Below are 21,734 nucleotides of genomic sequence, written 5' to 3'. Positions count from 1 at the left end.
GGACTTAAATAACACTTACATCATATCCATATTTAGTGTTTAAATGAAGAGAAAGCTGTCTATTACTGTGTCCTGTAGAAAGCAGCGGTCGTGCTGATGGATGAGGAACACAGCAAGGCAGAGGGGAGGGGTGAGATGTCCGAGACAGAGCTTCTCATCATGGACCAGTTCACCATACTGGTCAGAGACCTGTATGCCTTCTACCCTCTTCTCATACGATTTGTTGACTACAACAGGTACAGTCCGCTGATTGGATGGTTCCACACTTCTCGACATATTCTTGAGCATTGCTTTTGAAAGAACAAATAGGAATTGAAAATGACCTCCATCATTTTCAGTCTGATCAATTACAATAATGTGATACTTGCCTATATGTCCTGCAGATGTTCTGTATAACTAACACTAAGCTGCATATTTGCTGTTTAAAAAAAAAAATCTCCACAGTCTTGAGGAGGAGGGTCTGGCCCCCTTCCTTATTCCTGGATAGGAGAAAAACGTGTTCTGTTTTATTGTCATTTCTTTAAACCAATCACAATCGCCTTGGGCGGCGCTAAGTGCCGGACAGAGTGTGGCTTTTCAAAATAGTCTCGGGGAAAAAACTTGTTTGGGTGGAACATTTTCACTCCAGAAAAGAAAACGCCACATACGATTTTTTTAAAGTATTTTAAATCCAGCATTGTTTTCATCCATGTTTACCAACTTGCAGTCTTCTTCTTCTTCTTCTTCTTCTTCTTCTTCTTCTTCTCCTTCTTCTTCTTCCCTGCCTCAGTTGGCACATTGCTGCATATCTTGGCAGGTTACCACCACCTGTTGATTAGGGTTGGGTACCGAGACCCGGTGCTAATAGGGCACCGGTGCCTAAACGGCCAGTATCTACCAGACCGCATAGCAGCGTGGGTTTCGTTGCCCCATTAAATGCCTCCGCTGCTCTCTGATGCTCCGAAACGGACGTTACAGGCAACAGAAGCATCGCTGCACGTGACACAAGTTAACATAATACACTTGGCAGCAGGTAACGTTAGCTAGTCGCTGGCTTAAACACGGTTAAAATGCTGACAGGTAAAGGGTGTAAAGTGTGACTGTATTTCACTGTCCAACACTGGGACGTACAACTGTCTGCAGTTAAAGACACAAACTAGCTGCACTATATGGCCACTGCCTGCCGTTGTGGGAACAACCCAGATGGGACAACGGTAAATATCAGTTCAGTCACCGTTTTAGCCAGTGTTGTGCCTGAACACGTTTATTGAACAATAATTCATGAACTCGTTCATATTTTGGGTGAACGTGAACTGAACGCACCGTATTACTGCCTGATGAACGTTACTGTGAACTCGTTCATTCTGGTGTCTGTGAACGGCACGCTCTCTCAGTTTAACTTCGTCCAATAGGGTGCCAGATTTCTAGAGAGCCTTCCAGGCCAAAACCACGGCTAAAACACACCGTAAACAGGCCTTCATATGTAGCGGAAAAACACCCAATCTGGCAACACAGCCACCAGTGCCGCACCGCCACATGCGTCATCAAAACAAAAAGCAGCGTGGAGGCAACAAAGCAGCGTGGAGGCTTCTTATGATCATTTAAACCAGTTTTATGACAAGGTCGGTGAGGATGGGAAAAATCTGACATTTCTGTGCAAACTTTACCCGCCGGCTTTCAAAAAGAGTCCCATCCACAGCAAACCTGAAACGGCACGTTGAACTGAAGCACCCGGCTAGCCTTTCAATTTTGAAAAATAATAGCTTGCGGCAACATATGGAAAAAAAGAACTATGAACTAGTTCATTTTTGGAACTATGAACTTAGTTCAAAATTTTGAAGTATGAACTTTGAACTAGTTCATGTAGAAAGTGAACTTTCCCAACACTGGTTTTAGCACCGGTATCGGAAAAACCCCCTATCGATACCCAACCCTACTGTTGATCAGTAGGACTGTGTGTTGCGTCACTTGCGTATGCATCTGTGTCGTTGTGCGTGTGCACGAGGAAAAACGGCTGCATAGAGTTACTAGAGGTCTGAAACTCCACAGGGAACCTTTAAGTATTGCCATTATCACTAAACTGCCTTGCTGTACTGACAGGGCCAGATGGCTGAGGGAGTCCAACCCAGCGGCTGAGGAGCTGTTCCGTATGGTGGCCGAGGTTTTCATCTTCTGGGCCAAGTCTCATGTAAGAAAATCCCTGAGGAGAATGCAAAGAAACACAATAACATTCTGCTGATTTAAAATGTCACAGTGAGAGGTAGACAAGGGAGCACTGGACACTGGATTTCAGTATGAAATAGCCATCTAAATAAAGGCTTTTTAACTTTTTGCAAGAAGAATGCCTAGGACCTTTCTTCTTTTGTGATATCTTAACAGTACTAAAAGTCTACAGCCATGCTAACAGCCCTGACAATGCTAACATGCTGATTTTTAGCATCTTCACCATTTTAGCTTAGCGTGGTTGTAATATAATGTAATTTTATTTAGACAGGGACAATGCACAATTAAACATTAACTTTGTAGAAAAGAAGGAGAGATGCATTGTACCAGGTTTTAGCATAATTTCTATTTTCCACCCTTAGTCCCTGGGCAGGTTGATCACATGCTAATATTTGCCAATTAGTATTAGTGACAGTACAGCTGAGGCTGAATGGAATGTCATTTGTCCTGCGAGTATTTGGTCATAAATTATTGGACAAATTACAATTTCGACCTGATGATGGCGCTAGACGAAAAGTCGATTCATCCTTAAGTGAATGGTATGAAACTGTACCAGATTTCATGGCATTCCATTCAATAGTTACTGAGACATTTCACTTAAAACCATAAATTCCCGACCTGCCGGTTGTGCTAGAGGAAAAGTCAGGTGACCACCAAAGTTTTATTTATTTTTTAATTATTTTTCGGGCACTTTAAGCCTTCATTTTGACAGGACAGATGAAGACATAAAAGGGGAGAAAGAAGGGGAAAGACATGCAGCAAAGGGCCGCTGCGTCGAGGAATAAACCTCTATATATGGGTGCCTGCTCTAACAACTGAGATATTCGGGCACCTGAGTCAGTAGGTGTAATCCTCTGGGGATCATGAATGTCTGTACAAAATAGCATGGCCATCATATATTTGTTGAGATATTTCAGACCGGACCAAAGTGGTTGACCACTCAATCAACAGACCGTCAGACATTAAAACCACCAAGGGTTGTAGTAAAGGTCCCATATGGTAAAAAGTGAGATTTCCATGTCTTATTTGACTATAATATGATTATAAGCAAGTTGAGGTGCTATATAAATACTGTGGAAGTATCAAAATGCTGTGGAGAAATGCTCACAGCCCGTATTCAGAAACTGTGCCTTGAAACGAGATGTCAGGACTTTTGTAAGGTTGTGATGTCACAGACATTTTTGTGTTATTCATTTGAACAGCTAGCCAGAATATGAAGGCACAGAAAAGTTTTTTGACACATGCCAAAAATGGCAGCCTATTGGACTGTCCTGTATATTTAGGTATTAAATATGTTATCAATAAATATGTAAGTCAGGATTACTATACTATATCAGTCACCCGCAGAGAGTTTTCTAAGGCGAGAGGAAAAGGCTAAACTCTTATTCAGCAGTTGCTTAGCAGAACTAAACCCCACCAAACAAAAAGGGTTACACTTGTGTACAACATGTGATCTCAAATGACCATGATGTGGAAGGTCATAGTTTTTTACTTGTCACTGACCATCACAATGTATTTACAAATCTTATTTTCAACCCAAGACTCTGAAGCTAACACAGCATCCGACAGCACAACAGTATAAGCGTGGAGTGATAAATGGTTGCCATTTGGTCATCTTTCTGCAGAACTTCAAGAGAGAAGAGCAGAACTTTGTAGTCCAGAACGAAATCAACAACATGTCCTTCCTCATCACTGACACCAAGTGTAAGATGTCAAAGGTATGGACACATGGATAGGAATCAATCAAGGTTTACATATCAGAGGTTTCCTGTCCTTTGCTTGTAAACGTGTTTGTGTCAGTGCACATTTAGACATTAGGAAGAGCATAACGTGACACTTAATAGACGCGTGTGTGCATTTCTTGTCTATTGATGTTTGACTTTGCCTCAGGGAATAGTTTCGGACCAGGAGAGGAAGAAGATGAAGAGGAAGGGAGATCGATACTCAATGCAGACGAGTCTTATCGTTGCCACTCTGAAGCGCCTGCTGCCTGTTGGACTCAACATCTGTGCCCCCGGGGAACACGATCTCATCGCACTGGCCAAGAACCGCTTCACCCAGGTAGGAGAAACAGCACCTCATTATTAGTCTATTAGAGTATGGATATGTCTCTGTTTTCTCATATAATACTCTACGAAGCAAGGTCAACATGCCCTGGATTTATTTCTGTTATCCAGCTTCGCCAAACCTAACAACCGTAGTCCCACACAAGGTGTGACATGACGGTGGTCAACCTGTTCAATCTACCCAGGTTTTCCCAATCTAGCGACGAGCACGTTCACATAAAAGGAGCAGTGTGTTTGCACCATAGGACCAGGGGCGTTGCACATAACTCTGGGACTTATGGATGAGCAGTCTCTGTGGACCCCCTTCCTCTTGGTCCATGTCTCTCAAGCATCTTTTAAAATGTCGGTTATGTCTGTTTTTTTCTGCACCTTTACCAGCCAGTCTGCAAACAATTGTGTCTCTCTGTTGATTTGTCCTGTCCTGGGTCCTCTGGAAAATATTCTTCTGCATTTCCCTCTGGTGTCCTCTCCGCATCTTTCTCACTATCATCAGAGCAACCTTCATTCCCCTGGCTCTCTCTTCACTTCCATCATCTTCTATTACCTCTTCTTGCTTATTATCTGCTACAAGACAAGCATACATCTGCTTTGAAACATACGCTAATATGCCCAGAGAAAAAAGAGACGTTTGAGAATGTGTCGCCTGACATAAAATGAATATTGAGCAGAATTGAGTTTAGCCTATTGGTCCGGCCCTCCACAACAGTCCCTGTTTCTCATGTGGCATATTATTTGCCCACCCCTGCACCCCTGTGGGAAAATTAATTGCCCACCCCTGTACTAGAGTCTATCATAGGTCTAGATGAAACGGGTTAGTCTACTGAGAATGTTATTTTTCATTTGACTGTTTATGCCGTGGCTGGAAAATTAACGAGCGACATTATTGCGTTATAATCGATTACGGTCGGCCACTGCATCGATGCAGCGTGTTTTTGGCGATATTTTATACAAAACATGCTTTTTCAAACCTGTCGGTTGGTTTTGGGGTAATTAATATTAGCTTGATATTAGCTTTAACCATTCAAAGTAGTTGTGATTCTGCTCCTCACCTTTCATTTGGAAGAAATTTGTTAGAAGTTGTTTTCCCTCACTTTGCTTTCTTTCCCTTTCCTTTCTTTCTTTTCTTTTTTGTGACCCCAATTTTACTTTCTTGAAGAACATTGCTGTGTCATCTCAAGGCACGTGGACACGCATCAGCAGCAGATCAGCAGTCACTTGGGTCAGATCATTAGCCTGTTCAGAGACAAATCCTCGTGCCGGGTGGACTAAAGCATTTGCGTCTTTTAAGTGGCTTCGGAGAGCCTCCACTATTTATTTATTTTTAGAGGGGGGTGGATACAAAGTTCAGTCTCTCAATCGATTTATTCAGGCAATTTTAATTTAAGTATGAGTTATGACATTACTTGCTTAGAAATAAAAAATTGCAAAAATATTATTATAATTATTATTGTTATGGGTAATCAGTTCCACTTTATTATACTTGTGTATTCCATAAACTTTTGTTGCCGTAGTCTATTCTTTCAGTTGCAACCCTGGCATAGGTAAGCGATCGTGGGAGCAAATACAAAATAAATGTAAAACCGATGTGCCGCGTTGGTAACAAACGGCTCAAGAAGCTGACAAGGATAAGTAATTGCCTCTGCTGACAATCTATATCATAAAGATACCCATCAGAGAATGTTAACAGGTTTTGTCGGTCTCCTAAATGGTTTAACTTTTCTGAGCACATCTCTCTCTCTCTCTCTCTCTCTCTCTCTCTCTCTCTCCTCGCACCGAGCTCCACATGATCTTCTATAAGAACGGTGATGCAGTTATCAATCGAGTATTGATTGCTCAGTAGGCGGTGCTTTTACACCGCTTGATCTCTGATCTCCAACATAACCTTCTCCCGAGGTTAGGTGTTCAGCATAAGTTACCACGGCGATGTAACGCGGTAACAAGTGACCCACCGTCGTGATATACAAAACCCTGGGTTGAACCTGAAGTTAAAAAAAGACGATGTTATGCACATGCATGTAGTTGCTGGTGCAGAACAAAGTGCAAATAAGGCACACACAATAAAGTGTGCCTCATTTGCACTATTAAAGTATTGTTCTGGAGCATTAAGCTGTTTTTAGCTTAATGCAGATTTTAAAGTTACCTCGGTAACCCCAGATCTTGCTTCGTAATATAGGCCTCAGGCTGCTTCAGAATAACACACAGCCCCAAAATATGTCTGCCCTGCTTGTACATGTTTGTGTACATGGTAACACTTTATTTTATTTTATCTTTTAAAGTTATTTCCAATTCCTTTTTAAATTTCAAAATATCTGTACTTTGAAACTGCGTCATGTATGAATTGTGCAGATTGTAATAATTTCATATAGCAGCCAAATTACTGCATACATATTTTTTGCTTATATCATTACAAATGTTTTATGTCGTACAAGGCCTGTTATGTTAAAAATGTAATGCATATCTTTGTCTGACAATGGAGCGTACATTTATTTACTCTGTTCACAGAAAGACACAGAGCATGAAGTACGAGAGATCATCAGGAACAATCTCCATTTACAAGGAAAGGTAAGAATACTTTGAGCTTTAATAACACTGTCCAAGTATTTTTTGAGATAAACTGACATGCTTTACACTACTGGTCAAAAGTTTGGGGTCACTTAGAAATTTCCATTCCACTCCATTCCAGACACAATACCAGCTGAGATCAGTTGTATTGTTTTTTTTAACCAGGGCAGCAGTTTTCAGATTACATTATTTGCTTACATAATTGCAAAAGGGTTCTCGACTGTTGTAGAAAGAAGTGGCTGAAGAAACACTTGAAATTCATGCTTTTTGGTCTAAACCAATTAAAAGTGGTACAGCTCCCATATACTTTGACACTCAGGGGTGTGCCTGATATCATTGGAAAGGTGATTGATGTGGGTTTGTTTGTGTATTTGAGAAGTGTTGTATTTTGTAGTTTTTTGGCTTTTTTATTTGCACTTTTCAAATAGAAATAAAAAAACGCACAGACATATTTGTAGAAAAGAATTCATATAAAATCCATTTTTGAGTCTTTTAGCTTCTGAATTTTTTTCTGTAGTAAGCTGAGACATGGCTAATGCTGTGTTGTCTGTCACCTGTCAGATGTGTTTACAGCAGTGTATTTTAATAATTTTACAGATTTATAACTTCTCCATTCTAGCCTCTGTAACTCTGTGTCAGTAAGGCCTAGAATCACCCTGACACAACTTGAGTGTTTCCTTTCCAATGATATCAGGCACACCCCTAAGTGTCAAAGTATATGGGAGCTGTACCACTTTTAATTTGGGTATGACGTTTAGACCAAAAAGCATGGAATTTCAAGCATTTCTTCAGCCACTTCTGTCTACAACAGTCGAGAACCATTTTGCAATTATGTAAGCACATAATGTAATCTGAAAACTGCTGCCCTGATTAAAAAAAACAATGCAACTGATCTCTGCTGGTATTCTGTCTGGAATGGAAATTTCTAAGTGACCCCAAGCTTTTGACCGGTAGTGTATATTTACACACACAACAGATGTATTAAAAAGGGTTGGTAGTGGATAGTCTGAATTGTATCGGTGGTCGGGCACTAGTGAGGAAGACAGACTGTAATTTATGTGATCTCAATGAAATTGAAAATTAAGTTTGTTTTGCTTTGTATTGTCCACATTATCATGATTTAAGACAGCAATTATTTGACAAGGTTAAAGTAAAAGAGATGAGGCAGGATATAGATCTGTTAGTTTTTTTTGACTGCTTTATATCGATGATTCTCTGTCTGAAAGTGACATTCCCTGTTATTTATTTACTTCTTTATTTATGTTTCTGTGGCTGTAGTTTAGTTTCATGTATGACATGTTTAGTTCTAGTTGGACAATTTATGGGTTACACTATTGTGTTGTGACTTCCGTAATATGTTTTCTTTATTCTTTATTTTGTGCAAAGTAGAGTATGTTGTGTGGACATTGGAGCGGAAGCTGTGGATGAAATTACTTTGGTATTGGTCTCATGTAATTCCGTGTGGAATGGGCCGCTTAGTTGCATGACACATCAATAAAATATAATTAATTCATCTCGTAACAGCTCCAACATTTGGTTCACAATCTAGCTCAAATCCACCAAATATACATTTGATCTGAGTGCTTATAGTAGTGCACAGCCTTGACACACATTTGAATAGATGTCTTCAGTGACTGTGTGTCTTGTACAGCTGGAGGACCCAGCTATTCGTTGGCAGATGGCTCTATACAGAGACCTCCCTAATCACTATGAGGACACCTCTGACCCAGAGAAGACTGTGGAGAGAGTCCTGGAGATCGCTCATGTCCTCTTCCACCTAGACCAGGTGTGTGTGTGTGTGTGTGTGTGTGTGTGTGTGTGTGTGTGTGTGTGTGTGTGTGTGTGTGTGTGTGTGTGTGTGTGTGTGTGTGTGTGATCATATTTGGGTTGATGTACTGTACATATGTGCTCCTCCTGAAGAAGACCGGCTTTTTTAAGGAGAAGCTGGCCAGCAGAAGAGCTAATGTTATTAAAGGTGCCCCAACTGCAAAATTAGACACAAACATGTCTGCTGTTTGAAGGCAATGATGTTTACAAATGCACTTTTGCATCGCCAGACCTTGCATCGCCAGACCTTCCTCCACAGCGCTGCAGAGGAAGGTCTGGCTAGTCCACACAACATTCCGGGAGGGAAGAAAAACGTGCTCTGGTTTATTGCCATTTCTTTAAACCAATCACAATTGTCTTGGGCGGTGCTAAGCCCAGACGCAATTACGGTGTCTCTGCTGAATAGCCTCAAGAAGGAACTTGTTTTGGTGGAACATGTGTACGTTTAAAAGTAGTTTTAGTCGTGCAACAGAAAACTCAGATTGGACAGATCTAGACAGTCTAGCTAGCTGTCTGGATTTACCCTGCAGAGATCTGAGGAGCAGTTAACCATAGTCCTCTCTGCTCTGTGTTGAAAATGAATGTAAAAAAAGCAAAGTGCCAGAAATGCAATGCGCCATGACGTAGATGCCCCTTTGAGGCTATGTTGGAAGTCCTTTTAGTGGACAGAACGTATAACAACAACCACATGTTGGTAGTGGCATTAGCAATGAATAAGCCTGAGTAGGGTAGTAAATATTAATAATATGCTGAATTTAATCACTAAATATTCAAATATAATTTGAATATAAACATTTTTGTTACAGAGGAAGATTGTAAAGCTCTAGTAGTGAGTCTGTTCAGTCTGTGTGTTTAGGTTGAACATCCTCAGCGCAGTAAGAAGGCTGTGTGGCACAAACTGCTGTCCAAACAGAGGAAGAGAGCAGTAGTTGCTTGCTTCAGGATGGCACCACTCTATAACCTGCCCAGGTATATTACACCCCCCCACACCGCAACACACACATACAGTGTATACAGTGGGCACATATGTATACTGTGCATGTGTTGTATCTAATAAGGAAGTTTTTATTCCCATCGTATCTCCTCCAAACTAGGCACCGGGCTGTCAACTTGTTCCTGCAGGGCTATGAGAAGACCTGGATTGAGGCAGAGGAACACTACTTTGAGGATAAACTCATAGAGGACCTCGCTGTAAGTTCGTTGCAGTGGAATTATTTTTTAAAGTTGTCCTTAACAGTCCTTAAGGCTATTGTTTTTTCAGTGTTTACCATGGAGTCTCTATGATTGTGAATGTTTTTTTCAGAAACCGGGTGTCCAGGAGCCGTCAGAGGAAGAGGAGGGGCTAAAACACATTGATCCGCTGCATCAGCTCATTCAGCTATTCAGTAGAACAGCCCTCACAGAGAAGTGGTGGGTTCTTGTAGATATATGTAAAGACAAGGTTCTACCATATGTTTCTGCTCCAACATACAGTAATAGAATAGAATAGAATACACTTTATTGTCCCCGAGGGGAAATTTGTTTTGGACACAGTGCCCCATCCGTTCCTTCACAACACAGACAATATGTAACATAAAAACAAGTAAGTAAGTTAAAGGTAATGTCTGCAGTGGTCCCCAAACTGGGGGGCACACCCCCTAGGGGAGGCCCGGAGTTGTAACAGGGGGTGCGCAATTAACGATAAATAAATAATGCATGGTTCTGCTGCACTGCTAGCAAAGCATGGACGCATTTGTGAAAGGACTGCCAGGTAAACATAAAGCAGACAAAGAAGCTACACCAAACACCACAACTACTAAAACAAAGGCAAGGAAATACGAAGTGGGGACCACGGTTCAATCTAAGGAGCCTGATTCGACTGCCAACTGTCGTCTCGTTGACTATCCCTTCGCGGAGAGAAACAGATTGTTGCACACCCCTCTCACTCTCTGTGTTCTTAACGTGGGGGCGGGGGGAAACCACTGGCATACTGCATCCTTACTAGTAAAATAAGGCAGTCCTCTATCTGTCCAGTCAAAGTTTATCTCTGCCAAGAAAGTATGTGGATCTGTCTGACAGTTAACTGATGTTCAACTCAATTGTTTATATCTGCTCTTTGAAGAGTTTTGGGAGCTGTTGGGAAGGGAGAGGTTTTTTGTGATTTGCTTCCAGCCAGCATGTTTTGAAACAAAAAGATAAGCATAAAGTGACTAAAAGTTGCAGCTGCACTTGATTGTCAGTGGGATCAGCAGTACCAGTGGGCCCCTCATATAACCAGAGTCATTTGAGTCATTGCTGCAATAAAAAAAAGAGCTTGATGCAGCTTTAATAATAGAGCCTGTTCAGTCAATTGTGTAGTCAGTCAACTTGTGCTAATGTGTGTGTGTGTGTGTGTGTGTGTGTGTGTGTGTGTGTGTGTGTGTGTGTGTGTGTGTGTTTTGTGTTGCAGTAAACTGGATGAGGATAATCTCTACATGGCCTATGCTGACATCATGGCTAAGGTACCAGCTACTGAATACCAGCACTAGAAACCTTTTCATTACTGTACTCAGAAGTGAATTAGCTGGATTATCACAGGGTGATGATAGTCCTTTTGCAACACATTTTCCCTCTGCTGTCCACATGTAACTCTCATTTTTATCACTCTTCTCTCCTTCAGAGTTGTCATGATGAAGAAGATGAGGATGGAGAGGAAGTGAAGAGTTTTGAAGTAGGTGATCAGCCGTTCACTCGGTCTATCGGTCAGTCCCCATCATGGTCTTGGCTGTAAACATGTATGCTGCTGCCTGTCAGACGTGTGTCTTGTTTAACAACAGGAGAAGGAGATGGAGAAGCAGAAGCTGTTGTATCAGCAGGCTCGGCTGCATGACCGAGGAGCTGCTGAGATGGTGCTTCAAACCATCAGCGCTAGCAAAGGTAGGTCCTGCCTCCCACTGGAACTACTTTACTGTAACACTACTATTTGAATGATTGGGCTATATAGCCACTTTCTGTGCTCAGGTTTATGCATGTAGGTGTAAGCTGAAGTGCTAATGTGCTACCTTGCACAACTCCAAAGCCTCTTTAAAAGTGTTTACAAATTAAAAACAGCCAGCGTCCATTACAACTATGGACTATTCAAACTTTTACAGTTATATTTTTACAGGATTAATAATGACATCAACTAATCATCAACAGTGTCACCGGTAGACACAGGTAAATTAGCTCTCCAAGCTAACGTTGATCAAACTGTTGACATATGAAAGCAAAAACAAAGTTTTAAAAATGAATGACATGAGAGTGTATCCAGTTGTTCATCGTTTCCGTTCGGTCAGTGCTGTTAAATTGTATGTACGGGACGCACAAGTTTTTTATCCAGAAGTTATTGCAAACCAGCATTGTGATTGGGTCTATAGACTGGTTGTATTGCCATATGTATCAGACTTCTCTGCATGAGAGTGGGGGCTAAGTTATTACATGTTAAAGTACATTGATTCTTCATTGGGTGAGACAGGGACTTTGGAATGACCCTGATTCCTGGTAGATGAAGAACTAGTGTCCAGTTGTTTTCTCTGTGTGGTTTCCTCTTCACCAGGTGAGATGGGTCCCATGGTGGCCTCTACTCTGAAGCTGGGCATAGCTATTCTCAATGGAGGAAACTCTACTGTACAGCAGGTATTTCAAAGTTACTTTTGTTTCTGTCATGTACATGGCAGTTTTATTATGATTCTTTCATTGTTGCTGTTTCCATTGTTTGCTCAGTTGTCAAACCTGTAAATTCTAATGCAATAGTGTCATAATATCCACCTTTATAGAGCTGTTAATTAGATTATGTGTTTCAGTTTGGAGGTCATAGTAAATCATGGTGTTATACTGGACTGTATCATATTCAAAGGGGTTCCTAATATTCTATCCACTCAATGTATGTAAATAGGGACGACAACAACAATCTCACCTCTCAGTACAATGGTATCCAGTACAACACCACATTTACTGTACTTATGAGAATAATGAACCTATAATTGAATTTACACATTTCTGACAATGTCAACAAAAACCTTCTGACCTCATTCTAACATTCTGAGCTTGGTAAAGGGACTGTCGATGTTTGGGCAGGCCGGTTGTATCGGACTGAATAACAGGAACAAATGTACAATAAATTCAAACCAATTCAGTATTCCTGTGAAGTGTATTGTGTTTGTTGAGACCCTGTTCTCAATGTGCAATTAAGACCATACCGTATAGTTGTTCATATTATTGTATCCACCTCCTGTACTTGTTTTGAAGCATATTTTGGTCTGAAATATAGCTCATCTGTCTCATTGTCCTTTGTGGTTTTCTCTGTTTCTTTGACAGAAAATGTTGGATTATCTGAAAGACAAAAAGGATGTGGGCTTTTTTCAGAGTCTGGCTGGTCTCATGCAGTCTTGCAGGTAATACTACAAACTCTTCCTGTTTCAAGACTGAAACACATATAGTTACAATGTATTCTTAACACAGGTGGGTTGTTCACTGGGTTCTGACTGGGGGTTTTTGACAGGCTCACTTAAAGAGCAGGCAAGTCTATTTAGCTAAAAAGTATTGATTAAATTAATTTAAAAGAAACAAAAAAATCCAAGTCACAGTGACTATATTGACATGCACACTTCAGACATCATCTGGTTATGACCAGTAATGAGAGTAGGGCATAAATCAGATTATTTTAATTTCTTCATGGACCGTCTCATTTATATCCCTGTTTCACTATGAAGCAACCCAACCCTACAACTTTAACTTTAACAACTCCAGAGCCAGATTGCATCAAAAATTGAACTTTTTCATAACATGGTCAAATCTGAACACACAGGCATGATGCACATATTTCTAGATTCAGTCTGACTTATATATCATTATTACATCCATTGCAAATAAACATCCACATCACATTTTTAGTTTTCTTCAGCATCAAATTAATCCAGTGATATTTGTCTGTACAATTATGTCTACACTGCAAACAGGAACTGCTAATATTCAACAGTTTTAATGGTTTATAGTAACAGGGCTCAATCAGGGCCAAGGTCAGTGAAGAGAGCACAAAATGACAGAGATTCACGATTTTTTATTTTTTATTTTTTATTTTTTTTAGTGTTTTGGATCTAAATGCATTTGAGAGGCAGAACAAAGCAGAAGGACTGGGAATGGTGACAGAGGAGGGATCAGGTAAGCTGTATTTTTGAATAGTCATAGCAATAGAAGCAAAAGTTCTATGAATATTTCTTTTTCCTGAGATGGAGATTGGTATTTCCCGACGACATATAGTCTGTTGATGTTAAAATGCTTTTCTTCACCAGGTGCAGGTCAAATTCTCAAATGTCACTTAAATTAACCTAAGGATGGTACAGTACATTTAAAGCTACCTATAACAAATCACTGCTTGCTAAAACCATTGGTTTCATTCTAAGGTAGCTGAAAGAAAAACTTTTTCTTTTTTTTCTCCAATTGAAAATATCAGTGTTTCCCAAGAAGACATGAAAGCAACACATTTAAAAATGTGTTTTTTTCCTTGTCAAATCATCACTCTTTATCTTGCTTTGTCCCATTTATCCTGTCATCCCTTTGGTTGAGCGATTTGTTGATTTGTATCAAGTGGTTATGCAGTACTACCTGTTTTCCATATGCATTATCAAGTATGATTTCCTAGTGTACATGTGTATGTGCTTATGATTTGCCTGTTACATTTTATGTGTGTATACCTTTGTTACAAATGTTCACAATCATCCCTTAGACTGATACTTTTCAAAATTCAATTCTCAAATCAAAATTCTCTTTTGTTTTACTATTTTGTAGTATTAGATTTTAAAATACAGTCATAACTTGCAAACTAACTAACCACTGGATAATAATAGGTAATTATGAGGAATTGTTTATGCATAAGTTGGTGCGTAAGTTATCATCATGTTACAATAGGTGCAGCAATGACATAGGAGTTTGTTTTTAAGTAATTTCTGGTCTTGTAAAAGAAGTATGACATTTCTGCATTTCTGACTTCCTATCATTATTTCATTTCACCTCACTTAAACATGAATATTTGCACGTTTGCAGCTTCACTGGCCGGCCGGCGAGAAGGCAATGACGGCCGCAACTAGCTGGCTTGTCACGGTAGACTGGAGGGTCTCAAGTCTGACAATTTTCGTCCATTATTTCACCACTAAATTCACTTCTGAGAACGTTTTAGGCGAGAAATTTCAAATATAGGCTGCCTTGCGCAAATTGACAAGTTACGTGAGTTGAGAAGCTCCATAAAGTGACGTGACAGCCAACTGGCACCTGCTGCTGGGGCCGCTACCTCGTTGCTCGGAGACCCCGCTAGGGCTGGGCGATACGGAGAAAATCAGATATCACGATATTCTTGACCAAATACCTCGATATCGATATTGTGGCGATATTCTAGGATTGACAATTGGTGCTTTAACAAAATATCTTCACACTTAGATTTTAGATAAATAATCATCAGTAATGTGGACATAATGTCTAAGTGGGGAAAAGGCAAATAATAGAAGAGCTAGAACAGTCTGGTAAGTTCAGAAAAGTACATCACTTTACTGTAATGTAGCCTTTAAAACCAGGAAAAGACACCACTTTTGTCATATCACGATATTACAATATCCCAAATCTAAGATGATATCTAGTCTCATATCACAATATCGATTTAATATCGATATATTGCCCAGCCCTAGCGCTAAGCCCTGGACACAATGATGGGGCCTCTGCTAAATAGCCTCGGGAAGGAACTTGTTTTGGTGGAACGTGTACGTTCAAAAGTAGTTTTAGTTGTGCAACAGAAAATTCAGATTGGACAGATAGTCTATATCCACGACGTTCCACTTCCGGGATTGATCTAACAGTAATTACAAAAACTGACTTTGTATTAATCATTACTGCACCTATTATAGCATAATGCTAGTCATGGCACAGCTGAAGGTTCTAATCATAATTTCCTCATCATTGTCTTGTAAATATAAAGTATTTAGTAGTAGTTCACTGTGAGTGCACGTCCACAATCAGACAAGCAAAAAAAATGCAAATGGTCTTGATGTTATATTTTTAATATTTTAAATATATTATATTTATTTTTGATGACTCCTATTGAGTTTTACTGAGCTGCACAGGTTTTCTGTCAACACATTATTTTTTTCCAATGTTGACCAAACAACTAAATTCGGAATTTTGAAATCTCTTTTCCCTATATGTAATCTTTTTCTTTGTTTCTTACTTTCTTTCTCTCTTTCTTTCTTCCCCCTGTTTTCCTTTTCTCATTTTGGTTTACTGCACCTTCTTCCCTTCCTCAGTCATCACTCATGAGCGTGGTAATTATGCCTTCTGCCATTTCCTTGTGTGTTGGTTGGTCTCGCTCCTATCTCTGTCTCTCTCTCTCTCTCTCTCTCTTTCACTCTTTCACTATGGTTGGTTAGCTGTTGTGTCAGTTCTGTCCAGGTCCTGAGTGTAGACCTTCAGACCTCGTCCTTACCGGCTCTGTGCTTGTAGCTACTTTTTCTTCCCTCACCATTCTAATCTTTCTTTTTCTTGCTAGGCCAATTATAATTTGCTCTCTGGTTGCTTTTGTAGTTGGTCTTTTTATACTGTTTAAAGTCCACTTCTGAATTTTGAAGAAAAATGTTTCACATCTTCCTCTTCCACAATAAGCAAACTGATGATGATTATGATTACTTCTTTTGAATACAGCATATAGATGTTAAGATTTAAAAATCCAGACATGTACAGGCACAGTAGTAGAAATGTAGTTAGTGTCACAACCTGAACCCATGTATGCCTCCCTCTCAGGATTTGTACAGTATCTGGCACATTCTAAATATTACTAATATTTACCATCCTCCACCCTTACCCTCTCGGTCATGTAGTCAACCGAAAGTCAGCTGGTTGTTTTGTCTTAGTAATGGAGATGGTTATTGTGCTGGTTGTTATCCGTTGTGAAGTGTACAGTCCCATCTGTGTTCTCAGCCTCTATCTCTGTCCTTTCTGACTCGCTCTCTAAGGGCTGCAATGAATACAAAAATACCACAATCAGCCGACCAAAATGGTAGATTAAGCCTCCACTTATTTATTTTTTTATTAAATTGATCAAATGACTACGTATAATGGCATTTTAACTCGTCGTTTTGGTTTTACAGTTTGCTACGTTACTGTTTTGGTTCCGTCTCAGTGCTCTCATCATCACTGCATCAGGCAGCTGTTTTCACTACCTGCTCAGCAGCAAACAGCACATTTAGAGATATTCTATATAATAGATTATTGATGAAGTATTTGATGTATACATTCATCTGCAAAAAAAACCCCTGAAGACATAAATTGCCAGTGGTTGCAGCCCTGCTTATTTCTCATCTCTTACCTTTTCATCCGTTGTGTTTGGTCCACCTCTCCTCTTTTTCTCTAAGTGTTGTTGGACTTTAAAGTGGCTGTTTTGTGCCATACTGCTCTCTAAATGGATGGGGGTGAACTCTGATCCTTCCTTCTTTCCTCCCTCCTCCTCTCTGTTTACTGGCTGAGCTGTGGTCTGTAGTCAGTGTTTGTGTCCTTCATGACTAAAACTTAATTTGAATAACCCGTCCTTATTTTATGATTTTATGTTTGGACTTATCTTCACCCCAGTATTGTATTTTTGGTTGTAGTTGTAGTCGTGCATTATACTGTGTATAGTTTTACAACCTCACGTTATTGTTGGACTAGAGGACATTTTATGCACATTTATTGTACACCACATCCTTAACTTCCTCGTCATTTATCATAATCCTATTTATAATCCTTGTGAAGATATAAGGAATAAAAGGTTTATATTGTCTCATCATTTTTTTTTCAACTGTGAAAAATATATTCCCTTCATCTAGTTTACCACTGTGTTGGGAATAAGCCTGAAAGTGCCTTTACATAATCGCTAAATAGTAATTTCAACTTTTTCTTACAATCTTTGAAATAAGTTGTCATTGAAGAAACATTAGATCTTTTTTTTATTGTTGATAGAGTTAGGTTACTCACTAAAATAGAGAATTCTATTGGAGTCCAAAGAGAAGGGCTTTCAGTTGACCTCAAAAATGGTCTGGCGACTCAGAAGAAGGCCCGGGTTTTTAGCTGCGCAGTGAACTGCTGACACGTGTTTGGTAGTGGAAGGAACATTTTCAGGAACTCCTGAATCCAAACAACACACCCTTTGTGGAGGAGGCTCGGTTACATTTTACCCTGTTACTAAGTAACATATAATAACAATTACGTTTTGATATTTGTTAGCAGATGCATCAGACCTTTTTCTTTTTTGGTGGACATCAGCACAAGTCATTCAGTCATTTTGGGCCACTAGAAAAAGTAAACCTCTGACATCCTGGTGGGAATGAGCTATAGAAAATGTTGCACGTCCACTAAATTGCCTGCATTATAAAAGAAAACTGCACTTTCAGTCTTGTTTCAGACCTACAGATTTTCCTCCCTCAGCCTAGTCCAGTTTGTTGTCATATCGTATGGATGTATTCTGTCAATGTTTCTGTTTTCGTAAAGTGTCTCATCTTCCTTTCTCTGACCCTCTTTTCCTTTTGCATTCCTTGGTTCAAAGCAGCATTTTAACACAGTCAGAGCAGCTGTCCTCCACTTCCTCAATGTATTTGTAATCTATGCATAATCTACAAAGACAAGCAGCAACCATCACCTTTTCTGTAAAAACAAACCATCTATGAGAAAACATGAAACCAGTCCTGACTGTAAAATGCTGCAGTTTAAAAACCAACCCACTTCAGTCCACCACCAAGTGCTGTGGCTGCCCACTGCTCATCCAAGAGTCCGTGTGTGTGTGTGTGTGTGTGTGTGTGTGTGTGTGTGTGTGTGTGTGCGTGCGTGTTAGGTCAGAGTGGTGTATTATAACCTTACACCTTTCACTGACTGTAAGAAAACACAGGGGATTAGCACCATCTCTTTTTAATACTTCTTCACTCTCCATCTTCTTGTTCGTCTATCCCTTTCCTATATGTTGTCTGCTTTTGTCTCCCCTGTTCTCTGACTTTTTTATGTGTATGTGTGTCTGTATATATGAATGTGTGTGTGTGTGTGTGTGTGTGTGTGTGTGTGTGTGTGTGTGTGTGTGTGTGTGTGTGTGTGTTTGCACACGCTTGTGTTCTTGTGTGTATGTTTGTGCAAATCTATGTATGTGCTTGTGCATATGTGCGTCTGTCTGTGTTATGTGTGTGTATGTGTGTATGTGTGCATGTATGTGTGTGGATGTGTTTCTTCTCTCCGGCCAGGTGAGAAGGTCATGCAGGATGATGAGTTCACCTGTGACCTTTTCCGCTTCCTGCAGCTGCTCTGTGAAGGACACAACTCAGGTGTGTGTGCAAGTTCTCTGTCACTTACTGATGCGGTCTACAGTAGGAATATGACTGAGCATCTAAATTGGGGGTAAATGTGTTAGTGCTGAGGGTGTTTTTAGGTGTTAACCTGACTCCGCTGGGTTGTGAAAACATTCAACCGGCTAACAGCTCAAGTCGCACCCCATTTTTATCACAATTGTTGAGTTTACAACGTTAAATAACTACTATTAAGAGATGTGATTGCAGTTTGAAAAATGTATGGGAAATTTGTTTCTTTAACCAACATGTCAAAGAACATACACTTTTTTGCATGTCTTAAAGAGATATTTTGCTGATTTAAATTCAGCTCTGAGTCATCTTTGTGTGGGCAGTGTGTTTTACACAAAGATCACAAAGAGCTGGATTTAAATCGGCAAAGTATCCCTTTAATTAACCCACTGATAAATGCAGATTTATCAGAAGATGACTCCTCACATTTCTGACTTGATAAGCTTTTCTCTATATGTGGATTTTATTCTGATGTCCTAGGTTTTACATAAAATGTTGTGCAATATTTAACAGAAATGTTACCACTACTTTATTTATTCATTTAACAATTTACAAGCGCAAAATTGCAATCTATTGCAATATCCTGTTTCAGACTTCCAGAACTACCTAAGGACGCAAACAGGAAACAACACGACCGTCAACATCATTATTTCTACTGTTGACTACCTCCTCAGAGTACAGGTTAGCTCTTTGTGTTCACTACTGCAGGTTCATAAGGAAGTATTTCGTATGGACATATTTCCCATGGTTGAAACTGAAATTAAATAAGTCTTCACAGCGTCAGACAGTTCTCATAAAGTGTAAAAAAAAAAAAAAAAAAACATGTAACTCTCATTCAGTTAAGAGGAATCAAACTTTGACTAAGTGCTTCTAAAGGACAGTTCAGTGTGAACTTAACCACCCCTTGACAACAAATTGTCCAAAGGGCTATTTCACAAAACCTAGACAGCGTATTAAGCCAGAGTTTCCCAGTTAACCTGGCTCAATATCGCCTTGACTCGGTTTCACAAAGCAGAGGAACCTAAGTTACCATGGAGATTTATTCTGTACAGCTAGCCTGGTCCTGACCAGTCTAACAGCCAGGATGTATTAATCCTGGAGCCTTTTCTGTTCATCAGCAGTGGGTTTTACCTTATTCTTATTAGCCTGCTTTTAAAAAACGTGGCAGAAGTGGACCGACTGAATGATAGCCTAAACATATACATATTAATGAACAAAGTTACTTGTCATTTACACAAACTGTTGTACACTTTGCCTAAAAAGACAGCAGTGGAAGTTAATATGTTACTTAGGAAATTTATATTTTAGCCAATATAGGAGAGAGAGAGAGAGAGAGAGAGAGAGAGAGAGAGAAGTGCATCATATTCTAGCATTGTACATTAGTGGTTGTAATTGATCTTCATGCTAAATTTTCCAACATTATCTTCTGCTCACTTTAAGGCAAAACAGTAGGCTACAATCGTTAATTTGTGCAAATAATTATCCTAACTCCTTGAATATAATAATGAATTATATAATTATGATTTAATTTAATATAATTATTAAATATTATATTTATGACGGTCAGTTAATGTATATTTCTAGGCTACTTGCGCTTTCAGGCGGTTCAGGCATTTCTCTTGGTGTTTCATTAGAGCGGCCGTGTTTCTTCTTTACAAATAGTGTTTCTCTTCATCATACTTCCTTCAGAAGCTGCTGCTCACTCTGTGTAAAGTATATGCATAATGCATATTCTCAATTTTAGCATCAGTAAATCTGTGATTGACCTCGCTGTCTGGTACACAGACGATTATTTACATTTCTCACATTTTAAGATTCTATAGATTTTCTATACATTACCCTTTCAATAGATTCTATTCCACAGTGATATTCTACTACTTCTGATACTGTCATGTTTTAACTCAATGTTAATCAGTGTCATTGTTGTCTTCTTTTCTTCTCCTCATCCTCCTCCCCCTCCCCTACTCCCTCCGGACTCTCTCCAGGAGTCTATCAGCGATTTCTATTGGTATTATTCTGGTAAAGATGTTATTGACGAGCAGGGCCAGAGGAATTTCTCCAAGGCAATAAATGTGGCCAAGCAGGTTTTCAATACACTCACCGAGTACATCCAGGTACGAGAAGACTATCACTGTTGAAGTCACTGTAATAACTGACACACTGTAGTTCTCAGAGTATTCTCAAGCGTTGATGAGGTTAGGGATAGGTGGGCAGTAGCCATGATTCTCTGTTTTGGGGTTGATGAGAAATCAGTGCACTGAAAGAAAAATAATTCTACTATGGACAGATTGAAAAGCAACATGACATTGATATTGTACAATATCTGTAGTAGGGGTGCAACGGATCACAAAACTCACGGTTCAGATCGGATCACGGATACAAGACTATATATAGATATCTATATATATATATATATATATATATATATATATATATATATATATATATATATATATATAGATATCTATATATATATATATATAGATATATATATATATATATATATATATATATATATATATATATATATATATATATATATATATATATATATATATATATATCTATATATATATATATATATATATATATATATATATATATATAGATATAGATATATATATATATATATATATATATTTATTTATTTATTTTAAATGCTTCCCATTTAATACTACAACACAGCACGTTCAAGCCGGGGAGCGAAGTTCGCTTTCCCCGGAAA

At 39.3% G+C, this 21,734-nt stretch overlaps 1 protein-coding gene across 7 annotated transcripts in view; it reads left to right on the top strand.

Annotated features, from left to right (window-relative positions):
• The window catches only part of ryr2a (ryanodine receptor 2a (cardiac)), a 261,766-nt gene that overhangs the window by 197,395 nt on the left and 42,637 nt on the right, over window positions 1-21,734 (top strand). For all 7 annotated transcript variants that reach the window (XR_003691303.1, XR_003691302.1, XR_003691301.1 and 4 more), the window contains 18 exons: window positions 79-236; window positions 2,080-2,167; window positions 3,828-3,920; window positions 4,093-4,263; window positions 6,771-6,830; window positions 8,482-8,616; window positions 9,514-9,626; window positions 9,752-9,848; window positions 9,961-10,067; window positions 11,086-11,137; window positions 11,296-11,346; window positions 11,453-11,552; window positions 12,211-12,290; window positions 12,972-13,048; window positions 13,741-13,814; window positions 18,896-18,976; window positions 19,602-19,690; window positions 20,995-21,123. Coding sequence is in view for 4 of the 7 variants with exons in the window: in XM_028567569.1 (XP_028423370.1) it covers window positions 79-236; window positions 2,080-2,167; window positions 3,828-3,920; window positions 4,093-4,263; window positions 6,771-6,830; window positions 8,482-8,616; window positions 9,514-9,626; window positions 9,752-9,848; window positions 9,961-10,067; window positions 11,086-11,137; window positions 11,296-11,346; window positions 11,453-11,552; window positions 12,211-12,290; window positions 12,972-13,048; window positions 13,741-13,814; window positions 18,896-18,976; window positions 19,602-19,690; window positions 20,995-21,123 (1,755 nt within the window). In the remaining 3 variants the exon portion in view is untranslated. The remainder of the gene's footprint in view (window positions 1-78; window positions 237-2,079; window positions 2,168-3,827; window positions 3,921-4,092; window positions 4,264-6,770; window positions 6,831-8,481; window positions 8,617-9,513; window positions 9,627-9,751; window positions 9,849-9,960; window positions 10,068-11,085; window positions 11,138-11,295; window positions 11,347-11,452; window positions 11,553-12,210; window positions 12,291-12,971; window positions 13,049-13,740; window positions 13,815-18,895; window positions 18,977-19,601; window positions 19,691-20,994; window positions 21,124-21,734) is intronic.

The sequence above is a fragment of the Perca flavescens genome, chromosome 21 (genome assembly GCF_004354835.1).
Source record: "Perca flavescens isolate YP-PL-M2 chromosome 21, PFLA_1.0, whole genome shotgun sequence".
NCBI lineage: Eukaryota > Metazoa > Chordata > Actinopteri > Perciformes > Percidae > Perca > Perca flavescens.
Note: the sequence above shows the minus strand (reverse complement) of the source record. Positions and strands in the feature narration are given on the sequence as shown.